Source organism: Priceomyces carsonii, assembly GCF_900007245.1.
Source record: "Priceomyces carsonii strain CBS4050 genome assembly, scaffold: Debaryomyces_carsonii_scaffold_7, whole genome shotgun sequence".
Taxonomy (NCBI): Eukaryota; Fungi; Ascomycota; class Pichiomycetes; order Serinales; family Debaryomycetaceae; genus Priceomyces; species Priceomyces carsonii.
The window spans coordinates 691,054-718,285 of NW_026946680.1; the positions used below are offsets into that span (position 1 = coordinate 691,054).

At 36.0% G+C, this 27,232-nt stretch overlaps 11 protein-coding genes across 11 annotated transcripts; 4 read left to right on the forward strand and 7 right to left on the reverse strand.

Annotated features, from left to right (window-relative positions):
- Nucleotides 1–943: 943 nt before the first annotated feature.
- On the reverse strand, nt 944–3,169 carry PRCAT00006167001 (uncharacterized protein; the record flags this gene model as incomplete). The annotated part of the gene is made up of 1 exon (XM_062956295.1): nt 944–3,169. One exon carries the CDS (start codon nt 3,167–3,169, stop codon nt 944–946), a length of 2,226 nt encoding a protein of 741 aa, XP_062812813.1.
- Nucleotides 3,170–3,301: 132 nt separating this feature from the next.
- On the reverse strand, nt 3,302–5,740 carry CTF18 (Ctf18p; the record flags this gene model as incomplete). Its single annotated transcript, XM_062956296.1, has 1 exon — nt 3,302–5,740. One exon carries the CDS (start codon nt 5,738–5,740, stop codon nt 3,302–3,304), a length of 2,439 nt encoding a protein of 812 aa, XP_062812814.1.
- Nucleotides 5,741–5,877: 137 nt separating this feature from the next.
- Nucleotides 5,878–12,279, reverse strand: PRCAT00006169001 (uncharacterized protein; the record flags this gene model as incomplete). Its single annotated transcript, XM_062956297.1, has 1 exon — nt 5,878–12,279. The coding sequence occupies one exon, from the start codon at nt 12,277–12,279 to the stop codon at nt 5,878–5,880; it is 6,402 nt and encodes a 2,133-aa protein (XP_062812815.1).
- Nucleotides 12,280–13,098: 819 nt separating this feature from the next.
- PRCAT00006170001 (FTR1 family protein) lies at nt 13,099–14,286 on the forward strand (the record flags this gene model as incomplete). The annotated part of the gene is made up of 1 exon (XM_062956299.1): nt 13,099–14,286. The coding sequence occupies one exon, from the start codon at nt 13,099–13,101 to the stop codon at nt 14,284–14,286; it is 1,188 nt and encodes a 395-aa protein (XP_062812816.1).
- Nucleotides 14,287–14,551: 265 nt separating this feature from the next.
- Nucleotides 14,552–17,455, reverse strand: SEC5 (exocyst subunit; the record flags this gene model as incomplete). The annotated part of the gene is made up of 1 exon (XM_062956300.1): nt 14,552–17,455. One exon carries the CDS (start codon nt 17,453–17,455, stop codon nt 14,552–14,554), a length of 2,904 nt encoding a protein of 967 aa, XP_062812817.1.
- A 162-nt stretch (nt 17,456–17,617) lies between these two features.
- PRCAT00006172001 (uncharacterized protein) lies at nt 17,618–19,744 on the reverse strand (the record flags this gene model as incomplete). Its single annotated transcript, XM_062956301.1, has 1 exon — nt 17,618–19,744. The coding sequence occupies one exon, from the start codon at nt 19,742–19,744 to the stop codon at nt 17,618–17,620; it is 2,127 nt and encodes a 708-aa protein (XP_062812818.1).
- Nucleotides 19,745–20,625: 881 nt separating this feature from the next.
- Nucleotides 20,626–21,696, forward strand: PRCAT00006173001 (uncharacterized protein; the record flags this gene model as incomplete). The annotated part of the gene is made up of 1 exon (XM_062956302.1): nt 20,626–21,696. One exon carries the CDS (start codon nt 20,626–20,628, stop codon nt 21,694–21,696), a length of 1,071 nt encoding a protein of 356 aa, XP_062812819.1.
- Nucleotides 21,697–21,854: 158 nt separating this feature from the next.
- On the forward strand, nt 21,855–23,243 carry PRCAT00006174001 (uncharacterized protein; the record flags this gene model as incomplete). The annotated part of the gene is made up of 1 exon (XM_062956303.1): nt 21,855–23,243. One exon carries the CDS (start codon nt 21,855–21,857, stop codon nt 23,241–23,243), a length of 1,389 nt encoding a protein of 462 aa, XP_062812820.1.
- Nucleotides 23,244–23,341: 98 nt separating this feature from the next.
- Nucleotides 23,342–24,541, reverse strand: SHE3 (She3p; the record flags this gene model as incomplete). Its single annotated transcript, XM_062956304.1, has 1 exon — nt 23,342–24,541. The coding sequence occupies one exon, from the start codon at nt 24,539–24,541 to the stop codon at nt 23,342–23,344; it is 1,200 nt and encodes a 399-aa protein (XP_062812821.1).
- A 934-nt stretch (nt 24,542–25,475) lies between these two features.
- PRCAT00006177001 (uncharacterized protein) lies at nt 25,476–26,051 on the reverse strand (the record flags this gene model as incomplete). Its single annotated transcript, XM_062956305.1, has 1 exon — nt 25,476–26,051. The coding sequence occupies one exon, from the start codon at nt 26,049–26,051 to the stop codon at nt 25,476–25,478; it is 576 nt and encodes a 191-aa protein (XP_062812822.1).
- A 706-nt stretch (nt 26,052–26,757) lies between these two features.
- PRCAT00006178001 (uncharacterized protein) lies at nt 26,758–27,232 on the forward strand (the record flags this gene model as incomplete). Its single annotated transcript, XM_062956306.1, has 1 exon — nt 26,758–27,232. A coding segment is annotated over one exon (475 nt), but the record flags the coding sequence as incomplete, so codon positions are not given.

The following is a 27,232-nucleotide window of genomic DNA, read 5'->3' on the forward strand; positions in this document are numbered from 1 at the left end:
TCCCTGAGTTGTAGAGTGGTACAGTTATTAGGATAGAAATTGTGCTCTTAAGAGTATTTAAATTCGTTTTCACTCAAGAACTTTTGATTTGGCTTTATTACTGTTATATATAACTCAAAAGTAGTGAATGCTCACTGATAAAGCAACTGAAAGATTCTTAGTATCATAAAGCTTCTCTTCTTTAAAAAACAACAATGGTTACGTTAAACTTGGATCCTATAGAGAATATTGATAATATTGACTATGGTGATATATTAGAGCAAGCAAAATCAATCATAGGTGCCATTGAGACATCATGGGGCAAAGTTAAACTATACAACCAGACTATTGATGTTTTGAAGCAAACGGTTGTGGGTACTCAAACGTATCATAAGGAGAACTTGAATGGCAGCTACTGGGCTGCTAGATGTTCAGATCTTAATGTCGATGAAAAGACGATGAAGGCGATCCATGATAAGATGTTACGTTACCTAGTTGGATCCTTTGACAAACCAGGGGAGAATCATTCTGATTATGAGAAAGAATACATTCATGAACTTTATGAAGTCTTTTCTAAGTCTGTTGATCCGAAAAATCGAGACTCGCGAGCTAATTCGTTTACTTATTTGGCGAAGGTATACTACAAATTTCAATTTCCTTTAAAAAAGAGAGTTTTTTATGAGTTAATTCATATAGTTAAACTTGAAGATAATTCTGAAGTATATATAATATCGATGGCCGTTAACCCGTCTATTTTTGGTAACGATGCAGATTCTGAATGTGTCGTTGGCAGATACACTTCTATTGAAAAGATAGCTTATGACAAGGAAAAAAAGGACCTTAAATGGATCATGTGTACGTGTTCCGATCCTGGTGGATTTGTTCCTGAATGGTTGACAAAACTCGGTATTAGTAAGGCAATTTCCAAAGATGTTCCAAGCTTTTTGGAATGGGCATTTGAATATTAAGTCTCGCCACTTAGGGAAAATGTCTCTAACCAAGATTTAACATCATCACCCAAGTTATCTAGGAAACCGAATTGTGCCTGTTCATAAACCCCATCCACGATATGGTTGAAAATACCTGATCCATTATGATCGATAGCTGATGCAGCTGATGATGTTAATCCTTGCTTTTTTGAATTTGAGACCTTGTTCCTTTGGTTTTTCGTATTATGATTTTGATTTCTCATAATGATAATAATTCTACCTTTATGTTCTATATAATAAATCATCCAATCATTAAGTCTATTGCAATTAAATTTATGAAAGTATTCGTCCAATCGTGATTGTCCAAAAAAATTATGGCTCTTAATAATGAACAAATCAATGAGAAAACCATGAAGTGAACAAATAGCGTTTTGATATTTTGAAATTGACTGTTCGCTAATACCTTGAGGGGCGAGTGATGGAAATGGTAGGAATGGGAGAGATGATTTGAACCATGATTCTTTAAGATCATAGACAATAAAGAAAAAGTTATCATCTGGTGCTTCTATCCTATTTTCATTATTTAGTCCATTCTTTAAAAGAGGGCCCATAGATTTCATTGAATTTATGCTATTACCTAATGCACTTCCTCCAATTAAAGTATTCTCTATCTGTTCTATCATTGGTAAGAAAAAAGAGTTTTGAATATCTTGATAAAACTGTAACTCGTCAAGAGAAGCTATTGATGAGTCGAATACTAAAGCGATTGCAATATCATCCTTGCGGAATAACACTAGCAGATATTCTCTTTCTGTTATCGAATCGTTTTCCTGTGCTTCTAAATATATTAGCTTCCTTTGGATTTCTGTGGCCTGTTCACCATCTTTCGTAGGCCCAATTATAAATTCCCCATGATCGTCATCCTCGTCATCAATTTCATCATAATTGTTGATATTGGTCGTTTCCACATTTTCTTCAGCTGCCCTTGCTTCAGCTGGATTTTCATTACTGCTCCCAAAGGGGTTTAAAGTAAATTTTGGTAGCCAGCTACTGTTTTCTTCCCCAGTGCTATTAGCGTTATTATTAGTTCTTCCATAAGTCATTACGCTATTCATGGAATTATTTAGTGGCAGAATGACAAGATTGTTGGTTAAAGTGATAGGATTAAGCATATCGAAAGCAGATCTGGCAAATGACTGGGAATCAATCTCCTCATTATTTGTACTATGTTCTTCTTGGATGGAGTCTGGATCTTGTCTATGACTCTTATGGCTTGATATATCCTCTGTCGAAGAAATGGAAGCGAATAAATCCAGAGTATCGGTTTTTACCAAGTGATTTGTATCTAGTTTTTCGTGATAATCGTAGAACTCAAGCCAATTATATATGCAAATAAGTGATTTATCTGTAATGAAAGTTCCATCGATGTTCTTTGAGGGATTGCTGTTTAAGTAAAGCATGCCATATTGTTTAGGTTCCTTCTTATTAAAGTTTGACACAATAATTCCACTCGGAAAATGAAGCTCATTCCTATGTGTTTCTATAATTTGATCCATTTCAATCTGGGCACTTCTTGATAGATACAAAGATGATCTTTTGTAGGGTTTTCCTGGTATTGTACCCAAAAATCCTTTGTAGTTTAAGCAATTGGGCCATACTGAGTTGGATTTTAACCGTAGCGTTCCTTGATTATAGCTCACCAAAAAGCCATCCCAAAAGTCAATAAGCTCATCCTTTAAAATACTCAAAGTATACGACTTTAACATCGCCTCGAATGAAGTGTTCATTAATTTAAAAAAACTATACGCTTGATCAATAAGCTCTTTGAACTGGACCTCTATCACATTTGATTCGTATTCATCATCGACTAATTCGAGAAAGCATGCAATATGGTAAGTTTCCTCTACCTGCTTCACCAAAATATTGGTGGACTCAGTCTTTATGACAGTAACTTCGCTCAGTGAATTCTCATTAAAATCTTTCACAAAGGACATGGTTCCCTGAATCACCCCCATCATCTTAATTATGTTAATTCTTTCCTCACTTGTGATGTCTAAAACCTTCTCTGAGGACACGAGGCATAATATTTGTTTCTCTAACTCTTCGTTTGATTCTGACTTCTTATCAGCAAAATCAGGATTGAATATTAATATACGCTTAATCTTAGGAAATTCAAGCACTTTTTCAATATCCTCCTGCTTCTCAGCACTTAGAGAGTATCCTCCTAGTTGAGGGATAAACTGAGAGATATAACTATTCATAATACGACTCTTGTTTCATTCATGCTAAATAAACAAAATTTGAGATTATATAACTTTGTGATCGAAATAGAGATAAGTAGCTTTAAATGTATATTGTTGCAAAATCTATGTATAACTAACTGACTAAGTATATCAAGGTAACCAAAGATCGCTCCAGCCGATGTTCTTTCTTACGGCATTGGAAAACCCTTCATTATATTTAACCCAAATTTTCGAACTGGTACCTTCATTACGGACACCTTCAGTCAATTTGCCAGCAACATCATCGTATCTTCCCTTGAAAAACTCCACGCTGCTACTCAACTTTACTCTCTTCTTCGATTCTTGTTCTTCGATTGCATTGTTATTCTCCACAGAACGCTTGACTGGCAAAGCCGACATATTAGCGGTCTTCTTGCTCATTTCTATTCTTTCAAGCTCTGACTTAAATAGAGGAAAGAGCCATTGACGCTTCATTTGTACATGAATAACAGAAGACTTCAGTCCAACAGGAACAGAGTTAAAGTTGCTAAAGGAATCTATGTCAGGGCAAAACTGAAGTGTCGACTTTCCGGTCTCTAGGTCTCTGTTTGACTCTAAAGTTAGGGCCAAGCCATTTATTAAATGGGACATCTTAGCGATCACTTTCCTTTCGAAATTTGGGAATGTATGTGCCGTCGCTTTCGCCTTATCGATGGGGCTCTCAGGGGTTAGCATCTTCGCTATATATGGAAGGATATAGCAGGGAAAGGTGTTGTTATTTTCTGTTCCTCCAAATGTTCGTCTAGTATTCACAGGCAGTTTTTCTATTATTCTCTTTGAAATCTCTTTGTTCTGTTTCAAAAGCTCATAGCTCTCAAAATCGATGCTTTTAGAGTTGGGTATAAGTGACTCTATTTCGTGATTCTTAACAGGTTTGATTTCACTAAATAAAGACCAAATTTTTAGGCCTACCAAGGATAAGTATTCATCGTGACTGGAAAGGCGATTTGACATCTCATCATAAAAACCCAACCAATCACTTAGCTCACTTGGCTTTTTCAATGAATCGTCGGAATAATGAACCACGTCAAGATATCTATTAAAGGAGCCTTTGACAACCTTTTCGAAAGCACTGCTGTTACTCACTATTGACAACCCCCCACCATTCATGAAAAATTCGAACAAGCCATCAAAATTCTCCTCTTTAGACAAGTGGGCATCTCTCTTGAATAGCATGTCTACCATAGAAAACCACGAGACCAGCGAATCTTTCCTTGATGATGGTGCCTGTCCATTATCGCTAACAGTCTCCGTAGTGATTTTACGCCCATTAAACTGAAGGTAGTTAAGAGATGCCCTTATATCACCTTCACATATTTCAACGATGTCTCCAATTTGCTGATAATCTAGACTCAATTTCTCATGATTGCATATATTAACAAGATGTTCTTTTATTGATCTTAATGCTGTACCTCCTACTTTAGACCCTGATGCAGTAGGAACCACTGTAGGCTTTCTGAAAGGAATGATATCACTCATTCTACGTAACTTTTCCATTCCCGGATTGCTTCTACCAGTTGAGCCATACAAGTCATTGGCAATACAAATGATGGGTCGGTTCAACAAAAAGTCTTTATTCTTTTTATTCTTCGAGTTCTTTTTATCTTTTGAATCAAAGCCATCTGCAGCACGCTTATATTTTCGTTCAATGGTCCTTTTATCGGCCTGATCTAGTTCATTTAATATCTTGATAATTTCGTTTGAATTAGGCGTGGTGTCTATTTCATCTATTATAAGACACGTTGGTTTACCTTTGGATGTAATTGAGTTTGTAGTTAATGCATTTACGATCTTCAACTTGAGTCCTTTGCTTACATTTATTTGATTATCCGAAGTTCGGGAAGAGGGTAAGCTCATGTTATCTGCAGCATTTAATTCTTGAACGGAGTATCCTAATTGCCGTGCTATGACATTTGTAGCTGCTGTTTTTCCTATTCCAACAGGACCATGGATCAAAAGTATTTTGTTACGAGGACGACCAAATATATCTCCCAGCTCCTCGACATTCACATCCTCATGAAATGTTATAGAAGCCCATTTCTTCAACCAACGCAGAACTAATCTATACTGTTTGTCGTTACCTGCGGGACATAATTCGACAAATTTGGAGGGTCTGTATTTTTCTGTCCAAACCAGGTTAGTCGTCCCTTTCTGTGTCTTGTTTCTAGCTTCTGGAAACTTCTTCCTATTTTCTTTTACTGCATTCCTCAAGTTAGCTTTCGTGAATAGATCATTCGATTTACCTGAAAATATTTGAGCTGTGCTCTCACATTCATCGAAAACTTCCTGTTCATCAAGTTCTACTTTCTTCCGCAAGATTATTTTTTTACCATTCAATAAGGTTACTGCCTTTGAACCTTCATCCAGCAAGCTTTCAGTTTCTCCTTTCTTATTATAATAAGATTCGCTTTGTTTCTTATTCTCGATCTTGCTTCCGTAGGGATCAATATCTGGGCTTTTATAGGCGGTTTCTCCACCAAATAAGCTGGAATTTCCAAAGGATATACCATCAAGATCAATTGACCTTTCAATTCCAGCATCTACAGTCATCCTATTAGTACATTGGTCACAACTAATTTCTTTGTTTGTATTCAATTCATCTCAAGACATTATTAGAGCCTACGCGTAACGCGATATATAAATATAGTTTGTTTCTTATATACACGACTTATATCGGTCCATCTAAACTAAGTACCAAACGTCTTTAGATGTATTTCAGGCTCATCTTCGAGAATATTCGTGGAGTCTTCGTCAGTTTTCTTATACATAAGTAGCTCCTCTGCTGACTGCCTCTGCGTCTTTGAAATAACGGTATTCACAACGATCTTAAAGCAGTTAGAATTCTGCTGAACTAGAAACATAAGTCTTTCATGTAAATATGACTTGGGTAACTGCGTATTAAACCTTATCAACAAGGGTATAATTATGGAGTATAGGGTTGAAAGCTTAGCCTCATCTTTTACTTTGGTTTTGGAAAATAAAAATAACATTTCAAAGAAAGGTGTAGGATCAATATCTTCGTTACTCGAAGTATGTACGAGTAGGTCAACCACGTCCCTGACCAAGTATCTCAACACCAGTGATTCATTTTCAGTTTTCAGAAAATACTGTGTTAACGTCTTCACACAGTGCAATGAAATTGAAGCAGTCTCCTTCGACTTTGCCATCTCAAGCAAAGCCTTAGCCAAATCTTTAGAATCAACATCGTCCAATGATACATTGCCGTTCGTGATTAAAACTATCTTGGTAAGAACAGTATAAGCTTTAGTAGAATCTATTTTGAAATGAGTGGAAATAGTTTTTTCAAATGTCCATACAAGTTTCTGGTTAAGATTGGCAGACTCCGTAACAACTTTTTTCAAATGTGGCAACAATGTTTGAATTAGAAGTTCATTGCCGAACTCGTATATCTTAGCAAAAATAAACAAAATACAAGAGTAAAGATCACCTTTTACGTCTTCCGGAAACTTAGATATCATATCTACCAAATTCTGTAACTCTTTCTTAAAAATGAGCAAATTGGAGGCACTGCTAACATGCTTAAGAGCTAATTTTTGGGCTGCGTTCGTTGCATCATAATCCGCCCTCAAGAAAGGAAACATGTTGAACAATGGTAACATATTGAGTCTAATTAATTCAAGTAATTTATCGTGATTTTCTTCAAAGGACTTAGGATGGCTCAGTACATAAGTCTGCAAAATGCTATTAATTATATCATTTAACTTGCATTGTACTTCAGTGTCATCATCCAATAATATCAATCTATCAAAAAGATCAACTAACTCGTCAAATATTTCATCATTAAATATCAAGTCCACTAGATCTTCATTATCAACTAATCTAGCTAGTGACAGTAAGATCTCTGGGACATTTTTATTCTTTATGAGCGACTCAACGCATTGACTTAGTAATACAAATAAAAAGTTTGGTGCATCATCAGAGAGGTATCTCTTCGCAAACTGGTTATCTTGTTCAATTTCAAGAGACAAGACATTTATGAAATTAAACCAATACTTATCATAAATCTCCAACTCTTTACTTGAATTATCATTATATTTCAATGCTGAAAAGTCTCTCAACACTAAAATCCATAGAGGATTCAATAAATCAGAATACTTCCCCACAACATCCAAGAATTCTGGCTCTGCAATTTCAGGATTTTCCTTAGAGTCAATTTTTAGTAATGCCCAACAATTTAATATAGATAACTGGATTGACTTCCTGCTGAACTCAGACATATCTTCTAAAAATCCGAACTTTAAAAATTTGTTAGAAGAAACCTCTTCAAGCAAAAAAATTAAGGTTTTCAAGATTCGTTGTTTCGAATAAAATTTAATTCGAGGGAGGTTGATAAATTTAGAGGAGACATTGATTGCATGGACAATGACTTGAGAATCGCTATCCGCGTTAAAGCAAGGGATCAATGCACTAATGATTTGCGCTTGCTGTTGCTCCAATATCGAAACACCAGGGTATAAGGGATCGGCCATATTTCCAAAGAGTCCAAGAGTTTTGTCAAGCAAGTTGATACCTTTCAATTTTATCTCTTTGATAGGAGAAGTCGAACCTAAGAAAGAAATTTTTACAATGTCTTGTATCCGTGGTGTCAATTGATTAAGAAGTGGTGTACTTCGGTGAGCAATTTCCAACAATAAGTTTAGCAAATCATATATGAAAAGTTTGAGCTCCCAAGTTATTGGCTCATTTTTACCTGAATCCTCACCATCTTCGCCTACGATATTTTCAATTTCTTCATCTTTAAAGTCGAGGTTAGATGATTTCTTCTTTTTCAGTCTTTGCTGTAAGGGAAGTAATTTTTGCTGGTAATTTATTTCAATGAAGGGACCCAGTAATTTCTTAGACGGATATTTGAATAAAGAATTCAAAGTTGCCAACCAATTGATCTCCAAGCTAGAATCCAACCACAAAGATATTAATTCTTTCAATTCAGGACAAGGCTTCGTGTTCATACAAACCCAGAATAACTTAGCACTTTCTTTGGTAAAAATATCGACTCCTTTAATCTTCACTAATTGTACATAGCACTCATAAGCTGATCGATACAAATCAAAGCTTGTGTTGAAGGGAAAAATAGCTTCTTTGTTGATTGATGTCGGGCTGATACTTGTGATACCAAGTTTCAAATTTTTAGAAATTATCATATTCAAGAACTCAGTCAAATATGTAAGATCTGAACTGAATAGCTTTGGATCATAGATTAATAATTCTTTAAATAATTGTAGCAAGTGTTGATACAGCTCAAGAGCATCTTCGATCGTGCATGACCCTATTTCATCACTTAAGGCAATAATGAAGCTACTAATTTTAATCTTGTCCGCTGCAAGCCAACCCTTTAAACTGGGCCCAATGGTACTGACTATTAAGCGAACCAACTTAGTCAAAGATCCCATGCTTCCATATTTACATTTGAGATTCACTAACACCTTATTTTTAACAACATATCCAAAATCGTCATTCAAGTAGTTTTCAAGAAGAGTGTCCAAAAGTTTGCTAACTAAATGAAGATTATCCAAGTTACTTTCAAGTATATTATAGACGGCCTCCAAGCTGAAATAGTATACTACAGGATTTGAATCTTTGAGGAGTTGTGAAGCAACGCTGTAGACTTCACTGAAATTCAAATGCTGAGTATGATATATCTTCGATAAAGACAAAATATACCATCCTCTGTGAAATGGATTGACATCCTGGACGATATTATTAACAAATTTATTTAATAACTCGCCAGATTTTTGAACACTTAAGAAACCAGAAGCTAAGCCAACTGAATCTGAGTTTATAATCACGATTTTCTTCGCCTTGTTGTCAAGTTTTTCTAAAATATCAAGAATAACATTCACAATCTCTTGATCCATGCTATAATTTCGATGCGAAGCGTTACTCAAGACACCATGTAATGCAACAGATGCATTAACATGAGTAGCTGTACGTCTTAGCGGGTCAAGGACTTGAGCAGTTACTGAATTCCTCATTTGTTCCAACAAAGAAAATTGAATCTTCAAACTTAAATGTGGGAAAATAAGCAGAAAAAGCTCGACTGACAAATCCACTAGTGAAGTAGTCAAGTTCGCAGAATACATTTCATAGACCGAATACCTATTAAGCAAGAAAATATTAGGGTCATAGTTGATGCTATTATCAACAGACTTAAATATGAGTTCTTCAAAGGCATCGAACCAAGCTTGATATTGGTTCTCGAGAGGTAATTCGATGGAACCGTCAGGAATCTGCCCGACGTCCTTTTGAAATGTGTCTTTATAAGAGATATCACTTACTCTTTTATTGTCATCCAAATTTTCATGAAACTTAATCAAAAGCTCGTCAATATTAGCAGATCTAGCTCTAAATTTACTTGTTATTCCAAACGAATAGTTATAATCTTCAGACAAAATAATATCAGCCGAGTCATAATCTTTAACGATTTTTGAACTAGGTTTAGTTCGAGAAGCCTTAGACTTCTCCTTGGAGAATTCAGATGAGACTCGGGAAAATGTTTTAGAGTCGCTGAAGACCTTCATAAGGAATAAAACAATATTAGAGTTAATATCATTTGACAGCAATGTCACAAGTTTGAGAAAGCTTAGCAATAATATCTTCTTTCCGTAGAGTATCAAACTAATCATCATATTTTCAAACGAAAGCTTCTTGTTAGCACTGTAATTTGAATATTGGATATTATTAATTAAGTTGGGATTATAATCAGATTCATTAAAATGTATGGTACTGAAATTTGTGATTGGGCCAATACTTGGTATATTGCTTTCCAAATAATTGAGATAGTTGAACGATTTTGTTAATAAAAATCTCAATTGCTTAACCGATTCTGGAGTCAATTTGACTGAATTCAAATAGTTTAAAAGACAAACTAAACTAAAGTTTCTCATTTTCAAGTTTTCTATTATTTCAATTTGTTGACCTTCTTTGTTGCTTAAATCTAAAGATGAACTTATAAATTGTGATGTCAACAAACTTTTCCAAAAGACCAAAAACTGGGAAGAGTTCAACTTTACAATTTCTGAATCATTATAAAAAGTGACAAGTGACGATAAAATGACCCAGCAAGATGAGTTCTTCAAAAAGGTTTGATAATTAGTATTATTGTTGTGCTTCAAATTTTGAGTACAGAAACTCAATATTTTAACGATCGTGGCATTCTGTAAAAGTGTTATATCGGAATGTTTGATTAAAGACAGCAATGCTAATGAATAGCTCATTAGCCTGACCGCCTCCAAGTTTGATATATTGTCCTCATTATGACCATAGTTACTTTTGGTCTCTGCGCTTCGTTGTTCTTGGTTAACCAACGAGAATAACCTCAAAATCAACTGGTTGATTTCGATTTCGTTACAAGATGCGTACACTAGAAGTGTTTTCAAGGCATAGTTTCTGATATAATCATCTTGATTTATTAGCAATTTTAAAATGATATCTCGAACAAAAGCCGGCTTCATGGAGACTCTTTCTTGAGATTGCTCTTCATCGATTTCTTCATTTTTTTGGTTAGCTTCTTCTTCTTTTCTCTGTACGCTAGAGCTGAAATCAATCCCAAAAGGTAAAAGTATCTCTATCATATAAAGTAATAGATACGACTGGTATGAATTATGGTAAGGAAGGATACGTTTCAAAAAATTTTGCCTACTCTTTAAAGAGCCCTTTGCGGTGTTAAAATTGAAAACTGATTCTTTCTTTTTCTCTTTAAGAGATGACGTAGACAGTGATTTTTCTTCGTCAACTTTTCCATGAACATTGAATTTCGATAGCACATATTCAGCCAAAATCTCATGACAATTGGAGCCACTTTCCTTTAAAATCCAGTCTAGAAATAAAGTCCAATGTTTCAAAGTTTTATTCCAATACTGATTTTGGATGTGATTTTTCAGATTATTAATTGCACAGAACTTAGTTAATACTTCATCCAAGATAAACTGTAAGTTGAATGATAAGTAATTAGGATCCTGAAATTGCTCGAGTTGGATATACATTATCAAAGTCTCCACTATGCCCAGTTGAAATAATAATGTTCCCGTGTGGTTTTGAATAATCAATTCACTATCATGACTCGTCAAGGTGTTCTTTTCTTTCCTATTGATAAATGTTAAAGAATCTGCTTCCGTGTCAACGGTTGCACTTAATGAATCATTCCATACGTTTGCCAAAGGTAAAGTATATTGAGCGATCAAATAGGTTACAGCATTGAATTGGTCGCCTGTTGGAACAAAGTTCAAAAGTACAGTTGCTAATAGCTCGACAGTTGCTATCCTGATGTCCTTATTGTAATTGCATAAACCGAAATTAATAAACTTTTCATTAGTTGTCAATAAATTGGTTTGAAATTGATGCTGTTGAATCATAATTGATTCAGGTTTTAGCTTAGAGCCTGCAGAAGACGACGCAGATGTAGACAATAAACTTTCATAATGAGACGATATGGATAGTAATAGTAAATTCTTGAAAACCAATATGTAATTCCTTTTGAGGATTATTGAAGATATGTTCTGATTGTCGATTTGTTTACCAGACTCTAATTTCAAGTCGAGAGAAGTTGCTTTCGAATTAATGTTCTTCGTGACGAGTTTTAAAAGCTTGGCCTGAAATTTTTCATCTATGTCAGCTCTCGTGGCATTTTTTGTGATTGAATTCAAAAGATAAACCATGTTCACATTACTATCTGGAACTTTCTTGAGCGCTTTGTAAACTTGAGTGGCCGAAAAATTCATCAATGACGTAAGGGAATTTGGAAACATTTCAAATAGATCTATCAGAACGACTACAGCTGTCTGTGATTTTATAGTGCCACCACTGCCCTCACCTAACTTACTCAAGAGATCGTACGCAAAGTCATGTATTTTTGTAGGTAAGTTGCGTAGCACTATAACAACAACTCGTGCCAACATGGCCGAACAGTTCACTGACGGTACCTCGTCAATCCATTTTTTCAATTTGTCCAAGCACTGAACATAGTCAATATCCTCTTCACCACTATTCACGCGCGTATACATCGATGTCAAGCTGCTAAAGACGCCCTTGTTGTCACAAGCAGGAAGCTCTTTTGAGGTTCCAGCAGCCATTGTCAATTGATTTAGTTGATTAGTTCACAAACAACTTTTTAATTTCGGTTACTAGTTGTGGAACAAGATGGTATCGGAAGTCACTAGCTCACTTTAGATTTCAATCATGAGACGTAGAGCTTTTAGTACCGCGATCTGAAAGATGGTAATATGGCGACATTCTTGAAGCGACATTCACATAGCGACACTTACGAGCGACATTGTCTGCGACATGTTCCCCGTCATTTTGTTCCCGACATAAATCTGTCACCAATGCTCCCCTCGCATAATAATAAACTTTTCAATCTCACTCCTAAGGCGGGCCAGAACCGGCTGCAGTATACTGTGTGGTTTCGAGCACTGCTAAAGTGCTTCCTTTGTCTTTATGCGCTAGCCAATCCCTTATTATGGAATAAGGTCGCTCTCTGCCCAATCGCCGATCAAAGTGGTTAATTGTCCAATCGTTGTCGCTTGTCGTCTGCCTTTGTAGCACTGTATCGGTCCAGGCTCCATCAATCATTGGTTCCCTTCTAGTTACTTGAATCTCAAATAGTAATTGATCGAATAGATACCAAAAAATTTTCCAGTTCCAGCCGTTTATAAAGGATCCTTCGCAGCTTAATTCTCTCTTCAATATTCTGTTTCTTAACGATCCATTACCCATTGAATTGAACATACAGTAGTTTTGTTAGACCCTTCAATACCGACAGTAAGAGTCTTGAGCTGAAAAGCAGAATTAAAGAAGATTAGTACTGGTTAGAATTGTTCCAGGAGAACGAAAGTAGTTTATATCACATCTTGTTAATCCTGATAAGTTAATTAATTAACATATAAGTCACTATGGTTAACGTTTTCAATCCACAGATTTTCTTTATTGTATTCAGAGAATCATTGGAAGCTGTGGTTGTGGTTTCCGTGCTTTTAGCATTCTTGAAGCAGGGACTTGGTTCTGCCACAGATGATCCTAAAACTTATAAGAGACTACGTCGACAAGTTTGGCTAGGGTCTATTCTAGGAGTTATTGTCTGTTTGATTTTAGGTTGTGCTTTTATTGGTACTTTCTATTCTTTAGGTAACGATATCTGGTCTAAATCTGAAGATATTTGGGAAGGTACGTTTTGTATCATTGCTACTATATTGATCTCAATGATGGGTATCGCGATGTTGAGAATCAATAAGATGAAGGAGAAATGGAGAGTCAAGTTAGCAAAAGCCTTAATCAAGACACCAGCAAACAAAAGAGACAGATTTAAAATCGGTTATATTTGTAAGAAATACTGTATGTTCATCTTACCTTTCATTACTTGTTTAAGAGAAGGTTTGGAAGCAGTGGTTTTCGTTGGTGGTGTCGGTTTATCCAGTCCTGCAACGGCATTTCCTATTCCGGTTATTACTGGTTTAATTGCTGGTATTGTGGTTGGTGCCATCTTGTATTTTTCAGGTTCTACACTCTCTATGCAAATTTTCTTGATCTTTTCCACTGGAATTCTTTATTTGATCTCAGCTGGTTTATTTTCAAGAGGAATTTGGTATTTTGAGAACTATGTTTATAACCAGAAGACTGGAGGTGACGCTTCCGAAAACGGATCTGGACCTGGTACATATGATATCACCAAATCGGTTTGGCATGTTAATTGCTGCAATCCAGAAATTGATAATGGTTGGGATGTGTTCAATGCCTTGTTAGGATGGCAAAATTCTGCAACCTACGGTTCTGTTATTTCTTATAACATTTACTGGCTTGCACTTATTGCTACTATAGCCTTGATGTTGTTCGAAGAAAAGCATGGACACTTGCCGTTCTTGAAGAATGTTACTATGAGACTGTTGAATCCTATGTACCACCTCAAGAAGAAGAAGAAGAACGAGTTATCCAAAGAAGAACAAGATGCTTTGTTTGAGCAGGTTAAACACGTCAACATTGGTGAGGATTCTATTGCAAATGGAGCTGCTGATTCTGGAGATTCTGGATCTTCAATTGCTAAGAAGGAAGAAATCGTTGAGAGTGCTGAAAAAGCATCATCCTGAACACTTTAAAGAGATTCATTTAAGTTTGCGTAATCACACACACACACATATATACGCCTTATTTGATATCCTTGTTTGTGTTCTATTTCCTAATTCTTTTCAATTTAATTTTCTATGATTTTATTTTGGTATATATTGGGCATTTTTATTTAATTGGGTACTATATTTTGGAGAGTCGGGTCGTTCAAACACTGTTAAATATATTTTATATGGGTAGTGGTTCTAATATAATCGTTAAATCTTGAATATTAATATGTAATTTGAATTAAAGAAAGCAATCGAACTCGCTCTCGGAATGCTTTAAACTTTGATCTAATCTTCTCTCAAAGTCCGCCTCATTGGGAGCCAGTTCCTCATGATCAGATATTATTTTCAATGATGAGTGCAATGGTTTCAATGACTTCTCTTTCAACTTCAAATACCTACTTGATTCAAACACCTCCAAGATGAAGTTAAGGTCAAACTTCAAACGACTTAGCCATTCGACGTTAAATTGAAGGGTCACCAAGTTCCTCACATTAGTCAAGAAATCTTTCATGAAAGACTCTTGTAACTCATCAATAATTTCAACAAAGATCTCTAAACTTGTCAAAGGCTTTACAACGTGAATTAATTTAACGAAATGAATAAGGATCTCGAAAATCACACCATCCACTTGAAGCACTTCATCATGAATCGAGGTGTGTGGAATTTTGTGAAACAACTTGCTTAAAGCTGACTCAATCCATGACACTTCTCTACTTAAAATGTCCTGAAATATGCTCTCATTAACTTTATCAATATCTTCATATAACTTCAAATTTTGTTTAGAAAGCTCTTTATCAAATAACTTATCAAACTTAAAAATGAGCCTTGGATAGACTACACGGCCCATAATATCTAAGTTATTCATCGTTAATATCTTATAAATTTCAAAATCGTCTTTGATTTTTTTATTTCCCTCCATATTGTATCTCTTCATAGTTGAATCAACAAAGATATTAAGACTTCTCATGAACTGGATTTCAATGCTGACCAAAATTCTTTTACTCGGGTATGAGGCAGTGATCCTGACTTTCGAGGAGGAATTGTCCTTGTTAAAAATCACGTCTGTCAATTTAGATAGAATATAGATTTCATAGTTCTCAAAGATATTCACTATCTTAGTATAAGTGGCCGCAACACCACGATTTTTCTGGTCAGACTTTACATCGCTCTGCGTATCCCAGTTCTCTAAATCATAGAATTGTGAACAATCATTAACCCACACAGCACATATAGCCTCAATTGTCTTTTGGTTAATTTTAGAACAAGCATTTCTTAGGCTCTCGATTAATTTATTTGTAGAAGGATTATTGGTTGCATTACCAACGTCCACAATGAAGCTTCCCATATTTGTAAGAAATGTGTTTACTTGATGATTAACTTTGGATAAATAGAAGCAAGCCGATAGGGAGTTTGTGTAGTAGGGCAAGAATTGGGTATAGTTTCCTGGTGATGATTCTATTTGCTTAATATCCCCAGAGTCCTCGCTGAAAAGCGACACTAAGAAGGACGTTATCAGATCAAATAACTTGAAAAACTTGTCACGAATAGAACCTTGGATATCGACTTTAAAACCATTGGAAGGATCAGCATAATGAATATAATTAGATACAAATTTTTGCAAACTGTTCAGAAATGAGCCACTTAAATAAGTGCTAAAATTACTTAGTACAAGCCAAGTCTCGTTAATAATTGACAAGTCTATGTTCTCTTCGGTATCAAAAACTTCCATAACTAGTTTCTCTTGTTCTTCCCTTGGTTGTTTTGACACAGAGGATGATGCCTTTAGAAAATCGTCCAATTGGGCGTATTTCTCTCCCAAGAAACGGATGTAAGAACCATTGATCCTCTTCTCACCAAACGAATTAACATAATCAAATAGTTTTCTTTGCATCATCGTAAATCTGTTATCAAATTTATTTACATGATAGTCCAAATCCCTCTGTATGCCATCTAATTGAGCATCTAAGAAATCTTCGACCGGGTTTACTTTATTTCCGTTAGCACCCTCGTTCAATTGGTATAATTTGTCAACTAAGGCAATGAACTTAGTATTTGAACTATTGGATCGGTAATTGGCATTGCCAATTTGGTGATCCATAGTTAATAGTTCTTTATATGTTTTCTTCCTATATTCCGCAATAATATTATCAATTTCAAGAAATGCCTTTGACAATGCTGTATTTATTAGAAGTTGTTCTTGTTCGAGTTGCTTAATTCTCGAATGGTCGTTGTCTTTCTCTAGTTTTTCAAGAACTTCTGTGAATTCTTGTTTATGATGTATCAATAAGTCTGCTCTCTCCTTTAAATATTTGTTGTAGTCGTCAACAAATTGGTCATGATTGTGGTTTGAAAGATATGTAACAAGCTTGCTAGGTAGATCAAAGAAAAAACTATTCGCTTTTATAAATTCAATTAATTTATTCAATTTCATTTCTTTTGACTGCTTTTCCACAATAGGTCTTATCATCAAATTCCTATTCAAAGTTAAACCTTTGATTGCTTCTTCTAAATCTGAGGACAATGATTCTTGCACTCTTTTTTTAGAATGTCTAGCTGGGTTAAAAACCTTGCTACTTTCTCTTTCTTGTTGGGCCTTGGTCTTGAGTTGCTTATATTCGATAAGAACATCATCAATCGATTTCTTACAATCTAAAAAGTTGATGAAGTTATCGTTTATGACAGATTTCAACTGATTTGTTTGACTCTGTATGTTTCTTTCTAAAAAATTTAAAGATTTCGTTAGATCTTCAATCGGTGTATCTTGATGTATGCTGGTCAAAAATTTGTGACTATCGAACTTCTTGGAGGATATCAAGTACTGGTCAATCTTTGGATCACTGGAGGATGTTATCATTCCCCTTTTAATCAACTCCTTAATAACATTGGATCCCTTTCCCCTTAATGGATCTTCATAATCATCATTTCCGCTCTCGTTAAAATGAGTACTTGGATTGCTGCTATTTCCCTCAAGAACTAATTTGTTCAATAAATTAAACTGCTCGTCAGTTGTTAAGTTATCCAACTGGTCTGAATCGATATTTTTGTATTCACTCAAATTTAATTCTTTGGTTGATTTTGGATTAACAGTTTTTAAATTATAGAACGATAAGATGCTTTCATTGCTATCGTCATAGTTGATCATAGTTAGAATCTAACGTGTCACTAGTGCAAAGAAGAAGTGAATAGAATGAGAATATATATTAATATTTTAAGTGACACAAAAATCTTAATAGACATGGGGTCAACATTACTTTACATCTTCTATATACGAATTCTTATATTTATACATAAACTGTAAAGGTTGCTATCTCCAAAGACTGTAGTCTTGTTGCAGATTTTCACCGTCGACACCTGAAGAAACTGCAGCAACAGCTGCATTTGCAATTGAAGTTGGATCTGTTGGATCAACGTTTCCCGAGTTCAGATGTGAAGATACTTCGTTAGTAGAAATACGAAGAGGAATCAGTGGAGATCCTCGGGAATGGTCATTATGTTGTTCGAGCAAGTCGTTGCTGGCTGCTCTTGGTTCCACCAAGTTACTTCTACCATAATATTCGTCGAGCAATCTTTGAAGTATACTTTGTAATGATAGCTTTTTATGATCTTTTAAATCTGACTTCATTTTCTCAAACACAACTTTGAAATCAGAAGAGCTCCAGTTGTCATCCGTCTCATCTTTCTTGTTTGCGTTTTTCCGTTCTTCTATATATAAATGGGCAATGTAATCCCAGTCAATAGTTTCTAAAGTCTGAAAGCCAAGTCTCAGAAGCTTTTGTAGAAGCCACACTCTTGTCTCCTCATTCATAAATGAAGATCTGACCGCAGACTCCCTTCGGAGTAGTTTATTCCACTTGTAGCGACACTGAATACGTGAGCGGACTCCGTTCATCCTCTCACTGACGATGGTCCAATTAATCGCTTGTTGCTTGTCTTTCGCACTTGGTTGTGATACCATATCTGTAACAATATCCTTTAACTTTTTCTCTTCATCTTCAGACCATTTATTCAAGACTCTGTTTTCACCACATTTCACGTAATTTCTCCACCTGTCACGACAATCCTCTGGCATACGTCCCATTATTTCTCCTATTTCTTTCCAGTTTCCTTCTTTAGTGGATGCTAGTTTTCTTAAAAGCTCGTCGTCCTCTTTTGTCCATTTGGCTCTTACGTCAAAAACATGATATTGTCTTCTTACGTGCTTGTACACAGATGCTCGGGACCTGTAAGGTAAAACTCTAGTTAACAATTCCCAGAAGTTATCCTTTTTTCTTTCATTTGACCAAATTCTATTACAGATATCTTTTCGGGTCAATTTATGCAAATGACAGTATCCAGTTATAAAATGATCAACAGCTGCTATTTCCTCAGAAGAAAAAATCCTGGGGCCATTTCCAGTAGATTGTGGTAAGCTATTATACCAATTGCATGCTTGCGCAGATGCCTCCTCTACTAGAGCCTCCACTGAAGTTAAATGATTGAATTTTGGCTTTCGTTGAATTGGGGCAGGTTGAACGTTCGCCATGGAATAATTGATGATGCTATCATCACTTTTCTTCGAAGATCTGCGACTATCCGAGCTTGCCAATTGTCTATTTCTGTTAATCGAGTCAACTCCATTACCTGAAAGTGAAGACGCAGCTTGAGCAAGTTGATTAATTGCAGCGGCCGATTCTGATGTTCCTTGGCCTTGATTCTGTACTGCTGCCGTGGCAGCTGCAATTACTTGTTGGGCTTGATGAGAAGGTAATCCGTTCAAGCTATTATGAAGAGAATTAATATCATGATCATGAAGAACACCATTGCCTAGTTGCTTCGCTAACTCCCTAGCATCCAATATAGTTGCTTGCACCAATTGATCATGCTCAGTGGTAGAGTCCAAGCCCGTTAGTTCAGGGTCAATATCATTGTGGCCTGTCTTTCTCTTCTTCCGCTTTTTCGGTGTACGTGGAGAGAATTGAGTATAGTCATCGTGACTCTGAGATTGCTGAGAAGTGTGCTCGGTCAGCCCTGTGGGCCCATTTCCTCCTATCTCATCTTCCAAAAATCCTGTCCATTGATTAAATTCATTAATATTCGACATGAGATCCTCGTGCAGTTGGTTCGCTTGAGACTGTGAGTGCTTCCTCTTTCCTTTTTTGCCTATGTTATTATCATCCAACGTACCACCCACATAGCGCATAACTGCAGCTTCTACCGCATCATTAATCTGCTGATTAGTTGCCTTGCCCTCAGCTAAGTCAGATTCCGACACCTCATCGTCCTCTTCGACCGCTTGGTCTTCTATGACTTCGCTTTTGTCTTCAAGCTGATCTGCATCATCACTCTCATCTTCCCTATCTTCTTCTCTCTGCTCTACATCCTCCTCATCCTTGTTTTTAGATCCAAGCTGAAGAAGTGCCTGTGCTCCCCCTATCTCTTGTTGTTGCTCCATCCTTGAGAACCTAACAACGTTCGTTCTATTTTGCAACTATTTCTGTATTTGATCTTGGGTTACCCGCTTGCTCAGAGTGGTGTCCGAAGAATATGTCAAATATTTAAAAAGTAGGGTAACCTATGGATTGTTGTTCTTCTACGACACTGGCAATTGATGGTTGTTTTGTGCACTTAGAATTTGGTGATGCCATCGTGATTGTAGTTACTCTTTTAGTCTGGTAATTACGCGTATCTTCTGCTTGAGCCATAAGCTGTTTTATCTTTCCAAGCTTAGAACTCGACAGACATGGCACTCAGGAATACTATATCCAAATACCTTCATCATCTTTTACAAGGTGATGGGTTTTGTCTGAGAATTTGATTTTTCAATTCCTTCTACTGATGATATCATCTTCATGGTGAGATCTCTGCTGATAAACTTCTAATATGTAGTAAGCACAGATCCTGGCAAAAGCTTATTAAGATACAATCATAGGATGCAAATTGAGTTTATATTGTCCCTCAAATCGCCCAAAATACTCTAGATACCCTCAGAGAAGCTTTATTCTATGTTGAGCTCGAATGTCTGGTCAAAATAGATGATAGTCTTCTAAGAGAATCTTCACACGTTGTATTAATCACAAACGAATTCTCACAAACAGTCAGCCGGATGTGTTTTTTCTGGCTTTTTAAGCTAGACTAACTTGTAATCTTTTGGAGAATACAGCATGCTCTTTATCAAATTGTCAAAAGCGTTCATATATTGAACTGTATAATGGGTGTAGTGCGAATGTTTATCTGTTTAAAATATGTTTTGAATGTTTTGATCATTGAGTTTCTCTTTAGCCTTGAACATTTGAAGTGTCTGAATTCTTCAGCAGGCTACTCATAGATGCGTGAATGGTCCCCGGTTCTCCTCAGAAGCTTCTAAAGTGTGAACTTGAAAACTTAACCAAAGATCAAATAGTACAGCGGGTTTTAGACTTAAAATGTGAGTTGGATGAATTTCAAGAGTCGAGTAAAGAATTAGAGCAGGCATTAGAAGACGAGGTTGAAACTTTGGAAAATGCCAATTGTAAACTAAACCTGAACCTTGTATCAAAAGATGAAGATATACAGATATTGAAAGGTAAAATAATGTCTCTCAATATTGAGCTCAAGGAACTCCAGAGCAGTAATAATGATCTTAACAGTGCATACAAATGCGAGATTAAGTCATTAAAAGAGAAATTGGTTGACATAGAAATTGCAAATGAATCAGTGAGTTCACAGAATCGCTTGCTTCTAAGTCAGTTAGAACTGTCTACACAGCAAAACAACGAGTTGTTAGAGAAGATTGCATTGATAGAATATGACCTTGAAAGAGAACTAACAGCAAATGCAGAGAAAGAGCTATATTTGCTGAATTACCGAAACAAGCTAAACGAAATGGGCTGGGTCGTGGATACGTTGAAGGAAAAGCTTTCACACCGTTCAAATTTAGGATCTAGAATCGAATCACCTCTGGGTAGTAGTTTAATCTTTGGAGAACTAGAGATTTCACAAGGCTTGAAAGAATCATCAGAATACCCAAAGCTTACCGTTAAAAAATCAAGAGGCTCAGATAGCCAACTGAATAGCGATCACAACCCGCCGTCTTCATTTCCTTTGAAGTCTACTTCGACGATACATGTATCCAAGCAGCTGCATTTAGCTAAATCAATAGGACCTTCTATGACCGAGACGAAAGACGTGGCGCCAAATTTACATTTATCGAAATCCATCAGGAATTTATCAAAAAGAGTTCAGTCCCAGAGAAGCTTTATAAGCTTGAGACCGGATCGGTCTTCATCTTTTGGTGAAGAGAATGAATTTGCCATTCCACAAAGGCTGGTTTTAGGTAGTTTAGAGAACCAGTCTAATAGATCTTTAAGAACAAAAAATAGCATTAGTGTATTTGACTATTGGCGTCATAGTAAAAGTAATGAATAAGTAAACGAAAGGTGAGAGTTAATTCTCCCTGGCATTTGTGTTGAATATGGTGAATAGACTGCTTGTAGTCTTCTCAATAATGTAGACTGTATGAGCCTCATCTCGATATCGATATCAGAGATCGATACATATATAAAAATCAAATAAACCTAAATTCCATGGCATTAAAGAAGGTAGTATCTCTAAGAGGACATTCCAATGCTATAACTTCCTCTGAAGTATTTCGATTGCCTGATAGTAAGGAGCCCTCTTTAGTTTCTTGCGATAGTAAAGGATGGATAATATGGTGGGATCTAAATAAGAGGCGTCCGATGGGCACTTGGAAAGGACATGACTCGAGCATAATAACTGTTAAACAGCTAGACAACAATTACTTGCTAACCCATTCAAAAGATTCTGAGATCAAGATTTGGGATATACTTAGCTTCACTAATTTTAGTTCATCTGTGCCTACACTGAATTTCAACGATGTGAAATACTTTAGCGTGAAAGATTCTGATCAATTGCGGAAGAAGAAGGAAGAGTTATTAAACATTTTTCCTGTTCCAAATAGCGTTTCAATTCCAGTCAATGCCTTGAATTTTTGCAACGTTGACTACTGTAAAAACCTTTTGATTACTCCTGCTTCACAAGATTCAAATCATTTTGATATCTACAAAATTTTTGATGGAGCCTCTCCGGACGAATCTATTGAGGATCAGCTCAATTTGAAGCGAGTCGTGACTAACTTTAGTGGTTGGGATTTATATCAGAAACAAATAAAACTTCAAGAAGATATTGAAGTAGAAATACCCTCGTCTAGTGATTTGAAGAGAGACCAGTTTGGAATTGTGATGAAGGTTCTATTTATCAAGGAGACTGTATTTTTTGTTGGTTATGAATCAGGGCATGTCCTTGGATTTAGCTTAGAGGATGTAAAACCGATTTCTATATCATCTTCATCTTCATCTTCAACTTCAACTGCAAATACTCAAGGTGACAACCTGGGATTGTCTTCAATGTTTCGAAAGCAGCCTGGCCTGATAGCTACAGAAAGGACCCTCATCAATAGAGAATTTAAGGTTAATCTCATTTATGCGCATGCGTCCCATACTCCTGAACCGGTAATAAGCCTAAGTTATGAGGATGGCTTCGTTGTATCTGGATCGCTGCGTAAATCTATTATAGTCCATGATTATCGAAACAGAACTCAACATAAGGTCAAACTCAGGATGGCTGGTATCCAAGCTATATCGAGCGTCAGGGATATTATTGTTGTTGGCTTTTGGAATGGTCAAGTATGTGGGTATTCGCATGATTTTGAAGAGATATTTGCTATTCTGGGTAATGTACCAGTTGTTGAAACGTTGGAGGATTCCAATGCACAAGCTATTAAATCCAAAAATGTCTTGAAGCTATCTAATTTAACTACCATAGACTCAGATAAAAGTGCCACGGAATTACCGAATTCTTATAGATCATTAATAAAACAACGGAAAAGCATCACAAGAAAAGACTTGTTGGTCTTAAGCTATGAAGATGGAACTATTTCCATATACGAACTCTAATTAGAAGAAAAGGGTTAGAATTTATTACTCTATACTTTCTAAAATAAATGACTTGATAATGACCGTGTGAATTCTGTAACTTCGAAGAAGCCACTATGTTAGGCTTTAGCACTGTTGTCTATATAAAGAGATCTTCTCTTTGAATTTTTAGAATTACTCTTTTGACGGTTAGATCCAAATGAATTACTCGGTGCTCCAGACTTATCACGTCTTGAACTATCTCCATTGATATTTGAAGGGGGTGTAGGAGTACGAGACTGTGAATCACCGCTAGTGTTTCTTATTTTTTGCAGATTGGAGTTTCTTTTAGGAACATTCAAATGAGATTGCGCAAAATCCAGTGAGCTCTTCAGGTCGAATCTCATAGAATTCCTCTTGCTGTTATTCTTTCTCTTCTTTTGCTGAATATTATTATTCTTAAGGCCAGACTTTATATTAAGGTTTTTCAAGTCATTGCTTGGGTCAGGAGAATTTATTAAGGTGGCTTCTTCGTCAAATGAAGAATTGGACAAAGCTTCGTTTGATTCATTTAAAAGTTCATCTAAGTCGACGTCGAAGTTCTCTTGGTGTAATAATTTGGATTGTAATTCTGGATATTTTTCGACCAAGAATCGAATTACTTCAACGTTATTTTGAAGTATACTTTTCGATGAGTGACCATGTATATTCGCTGCTTTCGCCAATTTAGATAATAATTCTAGGACGGCTCTATTCTTGTTAACATACAAATTGTCCATTGTTTTCCTTTTATTCGTCAAACTGTCCAATAGGGTATCTATATCACGGTCATTACTCGATAAGTTATCTGACAAGGACTCAAATCTTTCAGAACTTTCCTTCTTATATTTTTCGAATTGTGAAGTCAAATTATGAATTTCTTTCTGGTAATGTTTTTTATACTCCACTTGAGAGGCCAACAAAGCATCATAAGCAATTTTTAATCTCTCATATTCAGCAGTTGATAAGGCAGACGATTCCTGTAAATTTTCACATCGGATCTTCATGTTTTTATTGTTCAACAGCAAAGTCTCATTGCTTGAATTTAAATCGTTATACTGTTCTTCCAAATCGGCTACTCGTCTTTCTTTTCGCTTCAATAATGCATTCACCATATCGTTTTCGTGCTTTGCATTTGCCAATTGATCCACGTATGATTCGTTTTTCTTGCTTTCAACTAGGTGTTTCTTTTTGTACTCTTCCTTTGCCAGCCGAGCTATTTCAAGCTCATTTTTCAATTCATCTATTTCACTATGCAAGGAGTCAATCACCCGTGAGGTGGGCTTTCTGCTATCCTCCATTGCAGATTAAAGGAATGAAGATGAAATAAACGAGAAAAAAAAAAATTGTAGTTCTTTGTGATCTTGTGCAACCAACGAGCGTGATAGTGATCTTTATTAGTCTCTTGCTTTGTGGGCCCTGTTATATCTTATAACTCGAAAGATAGCTCTTGGTACTTCTCTATAAGCTAGTGACAAAATCAGTCAGATAAATAAATAAAAAGAAAAAAGACAGAAATGCTGATAAACGGCAACACTACGTCTAACGGGGTTTATTTGCAAACAAAAACAAATAATGTCGCAGCGTCCACAACCGACATTTGTTTTCTCGTCTATTTTATTAGACATTAAAAATAGGTCGTACCCGGATTCGAACCGGGGTTGTTCGGATCAAAACCGAAAGTGATAACCACTACACTATACAACCTTATTTCAGTTTGTGTAAGTAGCCGGTCTTATAAGTACACACAATTTTAAGAGTATTGTAAGCTCGAAATATTTTCCAAGTAGAAGATTTCATTTTAGGTAGTAGCACACTATACATGAGGTTAGAGTAGCCAAATGTATTATAGAAAATCGCCTAAGTACGATAGGGGCACTATTCAAACAATCCATAAATCCTCGCAATTAGTCTGTGAGTCAAGTATAACAATAGAATTACTATGTAAACTTAAGTAAAAGTTGCATATCGCTTTATAGGAATTTTAAACGAAGACGACAAGCCCTAGACCAGTTGACTTTCTTCTTTTTTATACTCTCAGAAACACTTTCACAAATACTTCTGTTACCTGACATAAATAAAACAATCTTCTGAGCCGCTACATCGCTTTGTTTCAGAGCCAGTGACGTAGTTCCTGCCATTGTCTACTGTACTATGGAGCTTTCTATGTGACAGTCATATAAACTTTGCTTTTTTGCTGAGTATTCAAGATACAAGAATACATATATTCTTCTTTTATCCAACATGGTATCGCCACAATTCTAGATCTATGTCAGGAAATCGTTGTTTATCTGGCTTGATATAGTTTCCACTTCTATGAAGCGCTCTTTCCACACATCGTGGTACCCAGCATGAACATATATCATCAGTATAATTAAGGAGTAAAGGAAGAGGGCCGTAAACTTTGTGGCCTGCTCCTGTCTGGTTTGCCTCTTTTTCTACATGCCGGTATGTTTTATCATTAATAATTTCTTCATAGTCATCTTTGTCGGTCCAGTTGAATACCTCGGCACCATATAAATGAAGTTTCCTCTTAACAACTCTTTCATATTCTTCATCGTCATCAATATTGCCGTCAGTCAAACGCGGGTTGTAAACATGTAAATGGTCATACTCATCAATGGCAAAATGAAATTCTTCCGCAGAGCTGCCCATCAAGTTAAATACACCAGATACTAAGTCACGATTTATTGCCTTATAATCGATGGCGTCTACAATTTGTTTCCTTTCATTAGGGTCTGGCTCACTGTAAGAATACAGTGCACATCCCAAGAATTTTTTGTTAATTAGATCTTCGTCCTCACGGTTCATAATTAAAAGCAATTGAAAGTAATGATATGGAAGCTTTTAATAGGTCATATTAATCCCTGAATGTTATAAATGAATAGCTTATAATGAATATGACTCATTTGTAACGTGACTGTTTATGTTGTGTCATCACTTAGCTTTAGATGGGAACGCACAAATTAGCTTTATCTATATGTACTCTTATATCAGGTGTAAGGGTTTTTTGGAATTTATTCAATTAACGATCAAACGTTCCAACGTGTATACTCACTCTAGCTACTCACAAGGCTCTATTTCCCCATTCCATGATAATACTTAGACGATACTAATCTTAACTGACAGTATTTGTATTTTATAAAATGAAATAGCATACTTTATTAAAGGTTGTAGGAATTTAACTCTGATACATAGCTTTTCTCCACCGAATTGGGTGAATTTTTCATTCGCTTGGTTATCGGATCCACTTCTTCTTCCCCCTGGATTTGGATCTTTAAATCTTTAATAATCTCATCGGCTTGATGAGTATTATATGATAATTTATTATTCTTATGATAGGAAAGATGAGAGAAGTTGCCGAACCTCCTAAGATGTTAGGATTCTGTTTGCATGCGCTTTTAATTTCGAGGTAATATCTCCTTAAAGCATTAAGTGACTTGGACTATGTACAGGACATAGATAAAATCAATCTCAAATCAAAAAATAGTATAGATAACTATCTCTTAGTATGCCATGTATGTATTTCTCAGGGGAAGAGAGCAAGGAAATAGCTTTCGATGATCCTGCCAGTGAGTGCATCAGGATCAACCCAGCACTTTTTACAAAGGTACAGAACGATAATGAGCAAAATGCCAGGGTCTTATTAGACACTCATTTATTAAGGATCCGTAATTATATACCAGCAGATGAACTATCTCTGGAGAAAATAGAAAGAATAGTACCCAAGAGTGATGCGTCAGTATCGGTTGAAACAAGGGCATCCATACCGCTCCTTAACTTTGTAACTAATCTAATGACTACAGCAGACTTTAAGGAGATGACTTCTGATGAATTCAAAACTAGCTACCTCGCTCCACTTGAAAATGCCCTTAAAGGATCTCATATCAGTACTCGCTTATTATCGCAGGATTATAGATATCCATTTGGAGATGCTACAAATGTGGAAGGTGATATCCAGGAATACTTTGATCAAAAAATAGCGGATTCGA